The sequence below is a fragment of the Cajanus cajan genome, chromosome 11 (genome assembly GCF_000230855.2).
Source record: "Cajanus cajan strain Asha chromosome 11, NIPB_CcT2T_4, whole genome shotgun sequence".
NCBI lineage: Eukaryota > Viridiplantae > Streptophyta > Magnoliopsida > Fabales > Fabaceae > Cajanus > Cajanus cajan.
Genome location: NC_138527.1, coordinates 44,805,199 through 44,819,350, shown reverse-complemented (window position 1 = coordinate 44,819,350; position 14,152 = coordinate 44,805,199). Strand labels below are relative to the sequence as shown.

At 31.9% G+C, this 14,152-nt stretch overlaps 2 protein-coding genes across 3 annotated transcripts; one reads left to right on the top strand and one right to left on the bottom strand.

Moving 5' to 3' along the window:
* Positions 1–145: 145 nt before the first annotated feature.
* On the top strand, positions 146–4,540 carry LOC109810941 (uncharacterized). Of its 2 annotated transcripts, XM_083067142.1 has the most exons (8): positions 147–385; positions 505–613; positions 1,165–1,280; positions 1,445–1,564; positions 1,723–1,812; positions 2,559–2,698; positions 3,773–4,031; positions 4,217–4,540. In XM_083067142.1, exons 1-8 carry the CDS (start codon positions 182–184, stop codon positions 4,367–4,369), a joined length of 1,191 nt encoding a protein of 396 aa, XP_082923268.1. In that variant the 5' UTR covers positions 147–181; the 3' UTR covers positions 4,370–4,540. The 2 variants fall into 2 exon arrangements, with proteins under 2 accessions (XP_082923269.1, XP_082923268.1); XM_083067143.1 differs by lacking the exon at positions 1,723–1,812 and having other exon boundaries at positions 146–385.
* Positions 4,541–5,958: 1,418 nt separating this feature from the next.
* Positions 5,959–9,948, bottom strand: LOC109810971 (NADH:ubiquinone oxidoreductase, 17.2kDa subunit). The gene is made up of 5 exons (XM_020374590.3): positions 9,776–9,948; positions 9,355–9,381; positions 8,724–8,815; positions 6,409–6,518; positions 5,959–6,318 (listed from the first exon to the last, which is right to left on the bottom strand). The coding sequence occupies exons 1-5, from the start codon at positions 9,862–9,864 to the stop codon at positions 6,166–6,168; spliced, it is 471 nt and encodes a 156-aa protein (XP_020230179.1). The 5' UTR covers positions 9,865–9,948; the 3' UTR covers positions 5,959–6,165.
* Between the last annotated feature and the right edge of the window lie 4,204 nt (positions 9,949–14,152).

Here is a 14,152-nt window from a genome sequence, read left to right as displayed (position 1 = left end):
ATTAAAACGAGTAAAAATTGAATAATAAAAATAAAAATACTTAAATATTCTAGAAAACTTAAAAGTACGGCCCATTAACGTTGGAAATGGTTGGCCCAGCCCAAATATGTCTAGACCTGACATGACCCATTAGTCCAAAATTGACACTGATTCATTTCACTGTCAACAACGAAACGAAACAATGGCGGGTTCGGAGCCTTCTCCTTCTCCAAAAATCCTTCTAGCAAAGCCCGGACTCGTCGCTGGAGGTCCCGTCGCCGGAAAATTCGGTCGAGGCGGCGCCGCCGATGATGATTCCACTCAGCTCCGTTCTCGTCTTCCTTCTGTGGCGTCCCTTAACCTTCTCTCCGATTCCTGGGATTTCCACATCGATCGTTTTCTCCCTGTAAGTAAAGTATCCTCTGATTTCCTCTTTTCCTCAAAATGTTTGCAATTAGGTTACACCTTTATCGTAAGCTGAGATATACTCTAACTGCCCTTGGATTTTATTTGAAAATGTTACAGTTTTTGACTGAGAATACAGACTTCACTGTGGTTGGAGTGATTGGGCCACCTGGAGTTGGCAAATCCACTATTATGAATGAACTCTATGGTTTTGATTCAACTTCGCCTGGTTAGTTTATTCACACAATCTAACCTATAAACTTCTCTGCAACACTTACAACAGTAGAGAAGAAAATAAGCAGCATAAGTTGAAATCAATTTATCGACCTCAACTTTTAGTGAAGTTATACGAAAATTTTTTAAAGGTTTAAATACTCATTTAGTACTTGTAGTTTTATAAACTTTACTTTTTAGTCCTCCTAATTAGAAATGTTCCATTTCAGTTCTTGCACATACAATCCCTGTCTAACAGGTGAATTTTATGAAACTACACCGACTAAAAGGAAACAAAAACAGCATGTTCAGAGACTAAAATAGTATGTTTTTAATTATTATAGAGTAAAATGTAAAGTTCATCAAACTATAGGGACCAAAAGGGTATCAAAATATTTTTGAAAAAATTAAGTAGATAAGATGATTTTAATTTTTAAAAAAAGCTCAAATCATTTTAGTTTCTTATTTTATTCTCTTATAAGTGCTTACAGATAAGTTTATTCATACATGGCTTAATTTCTTCCCTAAGTTTTTATTTTATTTTGACTTTGATGTTTGAGCCTGCAGGGATGCTACCACCTTTTGCCGTACAGTCTGAAGAAACTAGAGCTATGGCAAGGCACTGTTCCACGGGCATTGAACCAAGGATTTCAACTGAACGTATTATTCTTCTCGATACCCAGGTACTACTACTACCCGGAATATCTTCTATTCTTCATTCCTTAATTTGATTCAATTTTCATTTGGAGCTTGGTTTGTTTTCTATTGCTTCTACTGTTCTTGTTTCTTATCTTTGGTTTGTGGGATTTCAAGTTTTATTGGTCGTTTTTATTTTGTTTACCTGTAGCCTGTATTCAGTGCTTCTGTTTTAACTGAGATGATGAAACCAGATGGCTCTTCAACAATTTCAGTGCTAAGTGGAGAAACCTTGTCAGCTGAATTGGCTCATGAACTTATGGGTATTCAGGTAAAGAGTAACTCCTGAGTAGAAAATATCTTCGTAATACAATTATTATCTGTTTATAAAGTTTCTAGCTAGGCAATCTTGAATGGTTTTATTTTTTTGTACTGTTACTATATCTGATTAACTTCACCATGTTGGGTTGCTGCAAGGAATCTTTATAGCTTGCTGTTCTTCTAGCATCCATATGTCATATTCTGCTGGTAGTGTCAGAGGGAGTCCATGATGATAACATGTGGCATTTGATGTTAACGGTATGTGTCTTAGTTGAAGATGCTTCAAGCCCTGTTCAATACCTCGATGAATATTTTTCATGTTATCCAAATTATGTAGTCATTTGAAAAACTGTTGTGCCTGGTGGCTCCATACTTCCATCTATTTTTCTGGTTTGAATGATTCAGTGGGTATGTTTTTGACTTCTTAGCTCAGATTTTTGCAATAATAGATCAAGGGTTTGGATGCTCTGTCTGGCCTACACGTAATAAAATCAAGTGGTTTGGGATACATCCATAACTTTTACTGTTTTACAATGATCATTTTGGTGAATAGTGGCAATCCAATAGTGTGTTGGCAGTATTTTGTTAATTTTAGCATGGCACTAGCTCCTATCTTTTGATAACAACTATATGATGCATTCGGGTTTAGAAAAGCATGACACCAGTTAAGCTAATTTCAATATTTAGAACATAGCCTCTTCTTGGTTCACACTTGTCTCTTATTTGCAGTTGCTAACAAAATAACTAGAACCCCCTCAATTTTTTTATGCTTTTGAAACATGTGACTTCCCCTTGTGCTGATAAGTTCAGCTGATGACAGAGACTCGATTAATCTCTGGTCAGCTTTGAGTATTTTTTAGATTTTAAATGACTCGCTTATAAGACAAGTACACAGTGTATTCCTTGCACATTATGTGCAGATTCTTAATTCTTTTATATATTTAAATTCTAAAGACTAATGATATTTTAAAAAGGACTGATTATGCTGTACTTGTGTCATGTAGGTTGACTTGTTGAAGCATGGCATTTCAGACCCATCCTTGATGACTTCATCGCTATCACAGAGCTCTAGTTCAGGGCTTGAGAAAGATAAACTTCCTGAACATGAAGAATATGTGGCTACTCCTGTGTTTGTACACACCAAGTAAGAAACATCTTTCTTCCTCAATATATTGGCAGGAAATAATTGGTATAAATGTGTAACCAAATGCTGTAATCATTGTAATGCAGCCAAAATAATAAACTCTATAATACTCGTGATTGCTCTGAACTGTTTGGCTTTTGTAGTTAATTTAACAACAAAAGATAATTCTTGAAAAGACAAGCCTAGCCAAGACCTGGAGGGACCTAGTGAGTGAGAAATGATAAATGGTTAACTTGTTGTTTGACTTGATTAGCCGCTTGCTACTAGCCAAATTCCATTTTGGCCTTGTCTTGTTTTTTCTTTCTATAACCTTTTCTTTCAAATATCCTCTAAAATTAAGGTCTATGTCACCTACCGCATGTGTCACTGACTTTGAAAATATACAAGAAAATCAAGAACCAAAGATGAAGTATAGAAGATTGTAATTAGCAATGAGCAAGTGATTATTGGTAATAGGAAAACTAATTGCAAAGGAAGCCTAAAAGTAAAGGTATATGAGGCTCGGGTAGTACTTTGACGATGTATGAAATTGTGCATCATTTATGCTTTAGTTGCGGTGTGAATCTCCAGAGTGTATGCATTAAATTGGTCAACTTTGATGTTTCCATGACTGATTTGTGCACGCACACATTATTATCCTCATAAAAAAAAATCTTATTATCATTTGTCACAGTTCTGTCTTTTATACACTTTTTCCTTTATCTATAACAGTAGATAAAGCTGATACAATATTTTCGTGTATACATTTTGATATACCTTTTTTACCCTTTTACCACATTATTATTCATATTTTCTTTTATCATTAAAGAACAATTTAATTACTCCATAACTCCCTCCAACCGTTTACCAACCTCCACTACACATGACACAACATGGTTTTTCATTTTAATGGAACTACCAAAGTAAAAAAAAAAAGAATAAAAATGTATCTTTTTTATGCATAAAATTATAAGTATCTCTTAAGTTAACTTAAATAAAATATATATAGAGACATAAAATGTCTCATCTCTACTAGTTGGAATAAGGTTGCTGCATGATGAAGAACTCATTAGTATTTTCTTTCAACTTGTATAGGTTGCAAGATCAAGACTTCACTCCTAATAATTTTGTGCAGTTGAGGAAGGCACTCATACAGTATTTCAGACAATCATCGTTTTTGAGGGAACATGCCGGAGACAAACCTAATGAGCATGTTTCATCTTCTATGGTTCGTAGCAGTCAAATGGATTCTAACATGATAAAGTTGTATGGGATCCCTCTCAAGAAAAAAGATGAAAACCCAAGAGCTCAGCATGAAAGTTACATTTCTGCACTATGGAAATTGCGTGATCAGGTTGAAACTCTCTCCACACATGCACACAATTACACACACGAATGCCTCATAAACAATACAGCAGGACTTGTCTAGTTTCTTTACTTTGCCAGTTGCTAAAATTATATTGTTTCCTCTCTTGTAGACCAGTTAGTTTTAATAATCAACAAATTTTATGACACGTGATGTGTTTTGCTGTATGTCAGATTTTATCCATGAAGTCACCATCTTTCACAAGACCAGTGTCAGAGCGTGAATGGTTAAAGAATTCTGCCAAGATTTGGGAACAGGTAAAAAACTCCCCAACGATATTGGAGTATTGTAGAACACTTCAACATTCTGGTATGTATAGGAGATGATTACGAAAGACGGAAAGATTCAAGACATTCCGTAATTGTATTTCAAGTTGTATCTTTTAATGCTAAATCATAATATTCATGTATCAATTGCACATTCTTTACGCTGATTATTACTGATTAACACAACAGTATACCTTTTTTTAATGAACTCCTAACAGCTTAATTTTGTTCTTTGTTGCCTGTAACTTGCACAATTGTTAGAGTATATTAGTTACAAAAACAACTAATACAGCATTCCTTGAAGTTTGTCAGCGATGACAGATGTAGAGAAGTGTACACAATACACATTCAATCTGGTGCGAGATGACATAAATTCGTCTTCGTGTGTAGAGTGGTCATATACAAATCGAAATTTGGTAACCTGATAAATAGTGAATTGTACGGTGATTCCTGAATAATGAATGCTAGCGTAAAAATTTGTCAGATTTTCTTGTCAGCTTCTATCTGTTAACTTTTTAGGCGGGTGAGTAGTCTCTGTAATTTCGCTCCATTCAAACAACATCCAAGGCACCAAGTATTTTGTCTTAAAATTTAGCATTTTTCTGACGTCTTCAAGATGGGTTGATTCTTTCTTTGTCTATAAAATGAAATCCTATACGTTGCAAAAGCTTTTCAGGAAATACAATAAGAATAAAAGAAGGCAAATCATTCCCATTAAATTCGGCGGGGAAGGTCAGCCAAGCACTAGCAGCTGTATGGAAATTAAGTGTGTCGGAACATTTGTAAAGATTAAATTATTTTAATAATTGATTATATACACATTATATATATATATAAAGAGAAATTCAAGTTAGTTTATCTGAACTTACTGTTTAATAATTTATTAATTTATATTTTATATTAAATTTTAATAATTCAATAATTAAATTTAAAATTTTTAATGCATAGATTAAGTAAATTTTTAAAAAAATTTAAAATTATTTTATATTTTATTTTATTCATTTAAATTAACGTATAAAATAATTTTATTATTATTCATCAATTTTAACTAATAAAATAAAATATTAAATGATTTTTTAAAATTTTAAAAAATTTGCTGAGTAATTATACTTCTACATAATAAATCAGTTTTAAGAAAAAGAAAACTAAGAAATAATTCAAATTTTTATATGCATAAAAATAACTTTATACAACTTATTTTGCAAATAATCTTTTCTATATAAATAAACACTAAAATTTGGAAGAAATAATTTTTTTAAAACAGAATACATAATTCAAAATCAAGAAAGATAATTTATAAAGCAATCACGTGAATCCGAAGAATAGAATGTAATATAAACATTATATTTCACTTAACTAGAAAAGTATATGTTATTATTTACAGGGAAAATTAATGTATGAACGATTCATATGATACGGGAGAAGGTAAGCGTGCATTTTTCAAATAATGCGTTAGGTTCAATAATTAAAAACTTCGGATCAGTCAGCTTAAAAATAACATAGTCAAGGAACGGTTTAACCGGCTATAGTTATCTTAGCTTACCCAGCTCAAAAATAATTATTCAAATTATTTATGATCTTTTACCGAGACCAAAAAGATTAAGTAAAAGATTAAATAAGAACAAGTTCTGTTAACACGATCACATACATAGAGTGATAACTGATGACATTATATTTTAGACGATTTAAAGTTCAAAGTGAATTTATCTGTTTTCACAGCTAATAATTCGTTTTCTTATTAAAAGGATTAAAAAAAAATCTGCCTTCCACCCCATGAAATGAAGGCAAAACAATTTTTCAGGATTAAAAAACAAACATCCAGAACAACTGCAATTCAGCTGTCCCATATTCATGGTTCAGGCCTTGGACTCCCATGGTTGGTACCTGGTCCAGTTTCTCTGCCCTGGATTAAGTGCATGTCCTTTGGAATGATAGATATACTGTTCACCTTCTCCAGACAAGTTTTCTTTGTGTTCAACACCATACCTTTTCGGTTTCAGCAAAAGAAGCTGCAATAAATTCATTGTATCATTATTATCATCAACTTGGGGCTTCGCATTTTCTTATCATATGGCATTACCAAGGAAGAAATAAAATACCTCATCTCCTGTGTGATCAGTTATGAAGTGGAGCCAGCCATGCCATTCAGGTGGAACCTGGGAGGCATTATATCTACTCTTCTCTGCATATTCAACCCACCTGTGTCTTCCTGCCAAATATCAAGCAAATCATAACATTTATAAATTTGTTATTATGTCAAAATTTGGGGTTTTACTTCTTTGGATAAAGAATTTTAAAATTTAAAAGAATTTAAAATGTAGGAAATCTAATTCCATCTATTTAATTCATTTCAATGGTAAAATAAATTGTTAGGAACTTTGGATATCCATTTGACAAGTTACAATTCATTGCAAAAAAAAATCATAATGTTATCAATAAAATTTGAAACAAAGCCCTTCACTGACAGAAGAGAGATTCGTCAGTTAGCTATTGCTGCCTGGCATGGATCATTCTGAGATCATCTTGAGTTGTTAGGTTTTGCTGCTAAGATATTGATGACTTCTACTGAGAAACACTACGACATAGCCCTTGAATCATCCATTCCCTTCTTTGTGTCTGGTGGCTTGTTCGCCAGCAGTAGATTCGTGCAATGTTGTAAAATTCACAAGCTTACCTCGTAGGATAGTACGGATAGTACAATCATATGCATCAAGCCATCAAGGCCACTCTTTGGTGCCGGATTGGGAGCCAGAATCGCTGGCAACTAGGATTGTTATGGTATTGTGATCTACCACACCCACACATCCACATGCAATTGTGGGTTCATCGATCCCCTACTAGGTCAAAATAACCAGGTCGTGGTCCTTTGAAAACCCTAAATTTCGTTCTGTCCCCATTTAAAAAACACTTATGTTCTCTTCCCATAGGTGCACCCTACCCTTTCTCCCCTATTTCTGACTCATTTGCAACTGTTTGACATCAATGCTGCACCACTACCACCACTCTGCATCGCCACTGGTCACACCTCTGTTTTGCGAAGCTTCTCCTTTCTCCCCAAGTTTTCTCTCATCTCTGATTTGCGAAGTGAACTTCCCTCTCTTCTATAAACCATCATTCATTTATTCTCTTGACTAGGTGTTCATTCTCTTCCCTCGGGGATTGGGACTGTGACTTCTAAAATGATTCTTCTATTGTTGGCCTAAGTGTTTATCTCTTCTGTTAATTATCCATAAGCATAATAATATACTATAATAATTCTGTTAATTATAATATATTATTATGATTATGAATTTTAACTTTAAGTTTGTTGAATGTTGTGATTTAGAGATTATCTATGTAGTTTTCATTCATAAGTATTATAAGTATTTGAAGAAAGAACGTTGGATCTTACTATCCAAATTATGATCCTGAGTTACAAGTTTTCCTCCCCTCCTGATCCTAGTTTAGAAAAACTGATTCAAGTTTGCATTAAAATGAAAATATCCATGTTGTATTATGGAAAACACAAGTTACACGTGTGTCAAGTTACTAATTGTTACTCTTCTATTTAAATTTTAAACTTCTAAAATCTGTCATTAAATCACAACATTTTAGCTTAAATACTAGTATGATGATGTCTCAAACTTACACGAGCATATATTTTGCTTAAGAAACTCGGCCTACATTTTGTTTTCCCAATTTAACTCCACACTCTTCCTCGTGATTCCTTTCCCCGCAATAGTTATACCCACATTATACACAATTAATAGAGGGCAAGCCCAAGACAGCTGCTGCCTTGTGTGTGACCTAGAGGTCACAGGTTCATAGCCTACCAGCTTGTAGGAGTAAGGATGCATGCATATACCATCCTTACTTCTTTAGACCCACTGGGTGAGAGCCTTGTAGACTAGGTAGGCATTCTTTAATGATTCCAATCCACCACTCATCAGACCCCCAGACAGCTTACAATAAAAAGCTTCAATATCTTTCCGTTTCCAAAGACTGTCCCTCCCCCTCACAATCCTCACAGTTTTACCGGAGTTCTGTTTGTTATGTTTCTTTATTGATTATTGATATTGATATTTTTGGCTGGCATGACCTTTACTTGCAAGGCTTATAGTAACTCCAAGATATACACATCATCTTTTATAGCATTATGCTTTTTATAGCACCTATCTTGAGGCAGCACTTGAAAAGCCATGACATTTCAACATATATTTTTCTTGTTAATTATGCATAGTGAGATATCCATGAGCAATAATTGGAAGGCTTGATGTTAATGGTTGCTGTGCATGTGCATGCCATTGGTAAGGTCCTTAGCTAGTCTAGGGCTCAAAGGGTTAGTTTTGTTGTGTTTAGCCATATGTAATTTATATAGAATTTAGAACAAACCCCACACACATACAGATTGTGACACAAAGAACAGGGCACTTACCATACTGTGTGTCCCCTAGCTTCTCATAATACTTGTTCCCAATTTTATCAACACCGACAAGAGTTGCCCCAATATTGTGGATCTTGGTCTGCCTACATAAGTTCACAAATTAGATTGGCAGAGGAAAAATACCAGTATCAGAAGGGAGTTAAGATCTCGTGGTAAAACACCAATAGACATAAACCATTATGCTAGAGGACGGCTACAAGAAAAATAAATCTAAACCTATTTGCAATGAACCATATACGTTCACTCAACTCAATCTACAGAAAAACTGTCATGTATACAGGCGTACAGCAACATGCAATCAAAACCACTAAACGCTCTTCTCCTTTTATCTCAAAGAGGGCAATTTGAAGTCACAGAACTAATGTCATACATGTTTTTCATACATGCTTGTGTCCTTCTCATATCCCTCCCTGAATAATATAAAAGGCTCCTTCAATTGAATTCACTATTCTACCGTACCTCTCTACATCCTATTTATTCATCGCGCATTAGGAAAGGCAACAAGCCAAAACAGTGAGACATTCAATCATCGAAAGTAATAAATTGGCTTTCAAAGAAGAATATATATAAATCGAGAGAAATTGATGAAGAATGAAAAGATGAAGCGAAGAAATTGACTTACAAGAGATTTCCATCCGGAAGGCATCTCCTGAAAATTCAAACCATTAAGTAAAATATATCAGCACAGCACAACCCTCGAGTATCAACAGATAAATCCACTTTATTCATGGAATCAATAAACCCTCGATAATTTCCACTGACATTTTCCCCCGAATAATTATTGCACAACAAAATTCCTTCACAAGCGCGATATTATATTAACAAAGAGCTATTAAATCAAATCTGAGTTTCATTTCAATTTCAACTCCTAAATTGCATTTTCCGGAGAAAGACTGGAGAAAAGAGGCATAAAAACAGCAAAATCGAACTAAACGATCGGAATTCAAAGTGAAAAGGCAAATAAGATTCGTAAAATGTCGAATGATTAACTATGCGTAATGTTAGGGGAAATTTAGAATCGAAGGAGAGAAAAAGGAACAAACAGGTATCCTTCTTCCTTGAGCTCTCTGAGGAAAGCGCCGAAACCCTTTTCTCTGACTGATTTCAGTACGTTCTTCACAACCGATGCCATCTCGCTCTTCTTCCTCCTCTCGCTTCTTCTCCCACTCTCTTCTCTCTTCTCTTTTGGGGTATACTATTGCTAAGGCTTTGGTAACACCAAATAAAAATAAGAATAAAATAAAGAAAACCAAGAAAAAATAATAGAAATAAACCAGAGTAAAGAGGAAATAAATAAATTATTGGTTCCGTTAAAAATTATTATTTGCCTTTTCTTTGTTGGTAAATTAAGGGTGTAGTATAAATTGTATTTTATTAATTTATTCATTAAATTAAAAATGCCATCAATTTCACACTATTTTATTTTAAAAATAAATAAAACTATGTCATGTTTTATTTAATTTAACATAAATTTTTTATAAGTATGATTGTTGTCTTATCATAAAAAAAATAATCAATGATTTAATTAGTAAAATAGAGGCTTAAATATGATTTTTTTTCTCTCTCTCTATTTTACTTATTTCAATCATTCTTATGAAATTCAAAATGTTTTAGTTTTCACATTTTTGTTGTTAAATACTTTCATTAAAAATATTAGTTTGTTAAAGTCATCCTGTTATGAAAAAAATGATGATACTATTTATTTATTTTTTTGTAAAAAAAGTCAAACTCTAAAATTAATTAAATTTTACGGTAAAAAACTATCTTACTTGAATCGGTTGGCATGAGAGGGGTGATAAAAGTTTGCAAAACATTCATGAAAAGAACGATTCTCTACTCTATGAAATTGATTATATTTGATTATTTGTCTCTCTAAAATTGTAAGTAAAATTAACATGTAAGAAAAAATTAACCAACTTTTTGGTTGGGAAGTTTTTAATATCGGGGAGCACTCTATACAATGAGTAGTAAGTAAATCAGACAAGGGAGTCTATTACTCAACATGCCCAACTCTAATCAATGTAGAACTTCACTTCACAATACAGTACATAATGAGTAAGTCACACAAGTAAGTTTGACACCACAACATAACCTAAAACCTTAAGACATTAGGTAGGTGGGTCCGTCTCACTTATATATTACTCAACATACCTAATTATAACTAATGTAGGACTTTGTTTCACACTTAAATTCTAACACTCCCCCTCTCAACATATCTAACTCTAATCAATGTGGGACTTCAGTTTATACTTGGACTCTAACAAAAGCAAGGATAAGAAATCTCACATCCCATCTGCAAGGACGGAGCCAAGGGGGGACCTACGGGTGCCACGGCCCCTCCAACAATTTTAATTTTTTTTTATATACATATATATTACTATATGGCACCCCCTAATATGCTTTTGATACTTTAATTTTCATTTATTATAAATTATATATTATTTATTCTCGGCCCCCCCAGTATTGAAATCCTGGCTCCGTCCCTGCCCATCTGTAAAAGTGAAATTGCAGCAGTAGAGCCTGATTCCACCATGATGTGCAAGAAGTTTCTAACATAGTGAACCCAAAAAGTGCAAGTAGGCAGCCACAAAATCAGAACTAGAATTACGTATTATACTATGAAGCCAAACCAGACGAGCTGACACCACCAGCAACATTTAGTTTAATCATATGGGGGATCAACCGAATATTCCACCATGATGTGCAAGAAGTTTCTAACATAGTGAACCCAAAAAGTGCAAGTAGGCAGCCACAAAATCAGAACTAGAATTACGTATTATACTATGAAGCCAAACCAGACGAGCTGACACCACCAGCAACATTTAGTTTAATCATATGGGGGATCAACCGAATAGCAATAGGATGTTCTATATCATGATTGAAACAGATGGTAATTAGAGAATTAATCAAACCATTTTGCTTCACACTTGGAGCCTTGCAATGAATTTTGGCAACTATGGCTTAGGGAGGGTCAACAAAATGTCTAAAAATCACATTGTTATTATTAGTCCAAATTATGTCCACAGCAACCGGAAAAACAACATAAAGACAAACAGGTTCAAAACACTCTACTATTGAAAGTTGTCTTGTTGCCTATCTTTGGAGCACTCCCATTTGAGGTACTAGTCATCCCTCCAAAACCGAATAGAAGAACCATCATTGATCTTCCAACTAATTTTCTTATCAAGTATAGTCCAAATATATTTAATTAATTCCACACCACAAATTAGATCCCTTCCTCTCCGAATCAATCACAAGAATAGTCCCCGATCCACATCTGTGTTTTGCATGAATAACACTTTCCCAAAAAGCATTGTGTTGCATCATGAATCTCCAACCCACCTTTAATAGGGTTGTCTGGTTAATAACTCTAAATTCTTTAAGGCCCAGACCCCCATGGATCTTTGAGGAGGACCAAGATACTGTGTGAATTTTTCTGGCATTTTCTGAGTCTCCCTAAACAAAGTTCCAACATTTATGATCAATGGCATCACAAACTAACTTAGACAACATAGTAGAATTGCATGATGTGATTGGGTAAGGATTGTAGTACGGATTTAGTAAGAGTCACGCATCCTACAAGTGACAGTTGTGTAGCTTTCCAAGCACTTAAAAGTTGGTTCACTTTGTCTACTAAAAATTGGTAGGTACTTCTTTTGTGATGCTTGTGAAGATTGGAACACTAAGGTACTTGTCCATCATCAGTTCTTTGAAATCCTAACCCATTTCTAGTATCCCCTAACCTGCCACCATGTGTTACTAGAAAATAAACTACAAGATTTTTCTATGCCTACTTTCTGACCAGAGCTACTATAGAAGATTTTTATTATTTTAAAAAAAAAAATCACATTATACATATTTTATACTTATAAATTTCAATAAAATTTATATAATTTCTTTAAAATTTTCCAAAAATATTACATAACATATTTTAATATAATTCCACAAGGATGAGTTTAGATAGAGGATATTTCTAAAAGTTGTGTTTATATAAAAAAATTGTAAAAATTTTAAATTACTTCAAATTCAAATAAAATTCTTTCACTTTTAACTTTTTAAATAAAGAAATTAAATTTCTTCATACTCAAAGTTCAAGTCCTGCTATATTCAAATATCCTTTCATTTATACTGAATTTAAATATATATATATATATATATATATATATATCATTAGTTTTTACGAGTTATTATTTCATGTTATATATTATATTTGTGAAGATGTGTTTATAAAATTTGATATGGTGTGTCGGTTAAGATGGGTTCCTACAATACAAGGAGCATAGTTCGATCTGTGTAGAAGTTTTCTTTTAAGTATATATATATATATATATATATATATATATATATATATATATATATATATATATATATATTAAAAAAAATTAACTTTATATGATAAAAAATAGTTTTCTCAAATAAAAGCTAATGTAAGAGTTACACACTCATGTATAACAATATACACTTACTTACATTAATATAAAAAAATAATATTATTAAAAAATTAAATATTTTTTATATGTCATTTGCAATATTTTAAATAAATAGCTATGAAAATAAAGAAAAGGAATAGACGAAAATACCATTATCATATTTTATAATTTCTATTTTTTTATTTTATATAAACATTATGTAAAACGTTAAATTATAGTGATAAAATGTCAAAAATATTAGTAATTTAATTTTTATATTAAAAATTTATTTATTTAATTATATCAATAATATAATATGGATATTATATTCTTATTATATTATCTATATCTATTATAAAGAAAATAATTTTGATAATCATCTTTTTTAATTTCATTTTTGTACTGAATACTATTATTTATAGATTTAGTCAAATTTATTCTTTTAAAAATTTTCAAAAATAAATATATAGGGAACAAAGTCCCAGTTTCCCGACTAATATAGATAAATAAATTTTTTAAGTTTAACAGATTTTTTTATAAATTATAACCTAATATATTCAAATAAATTGATTTTTTTAAAAATCTAAATTTAATCTTTTCATTAAATAGATTAAATCAGACTTTAAGTAAGATAAATTATAACCTCCTATTTAAAATATAGTTTATTCATATCCTTACTCATATATAAGTAAAAATATTTAAATTCACATATATTAAAAAAAATTAGTCAAATTTATTTAATTTTATTGATTTGATATAAAAATTAAACTTTATTTTAAAATTACTCTTAATAATATTTATTAGAAATAATAAAATATTTTTAAATAATATCATTAAATAAAATCAACTTGGTTATAATTTATTTATATTTAAATCTACAAATTATAAATATTTTTTTTTACTAATACATGACTTCGAGAAAATAAATGCTAAAGATGTTTAAAACCTTTTTATATATAAAAAAAGAAAAGTGTAAAACTTTGTTTCTAACTTTTTAATTTTTAATTGATG

Excerpts from the sequence above, each read along its gene's own strand:
- LOC109810941 (XM_083067142.1), top strand. The coding sequence starts at position 182 with ATGGCGGGTTCGGAGCCTTCTCCTTCTCCAAAAATCCTTCTAGCAAAG. Across the intron at positions 614-1,164 it reads TTTTGATTCAACTTCGCCTG|GGATGCTACCACCTTTTGCC; the intron begins GTTAGTTTATTC and ends TTGAGCCTGCAG. Across the intron at positions 1,813-2,558 it reads TGTGGCATTTGATGTTAACG|GTTGACTTGTTGAAGCATGG; the intron begins GTATGTGTCTTA and ends TGTGTCATGTAG.
- LOC109810971 (XM_020374590.3), bottom strand. The coding sequence starts at position 9,864 with ATGGCATCGGTTGTGAAGAACGTACTGAAATCAGTCAGAGAAAAGGGT. Across the intron at positions 8,816-9,354 it reads CTTCCGGATGGAAATCTCTT|GCAGACCAAGATCCACAATA; the intron begins GTAAGTCAATTT and ends GAACTTATGTAG. Across the intron at positions 6,319-6,408 it reads CTGATCACACAGGAGATGAG|CTTCTTTTGCTGAAACCGAA; the intron begins GTATTTTATTTC and ends AATTTATTGCAG.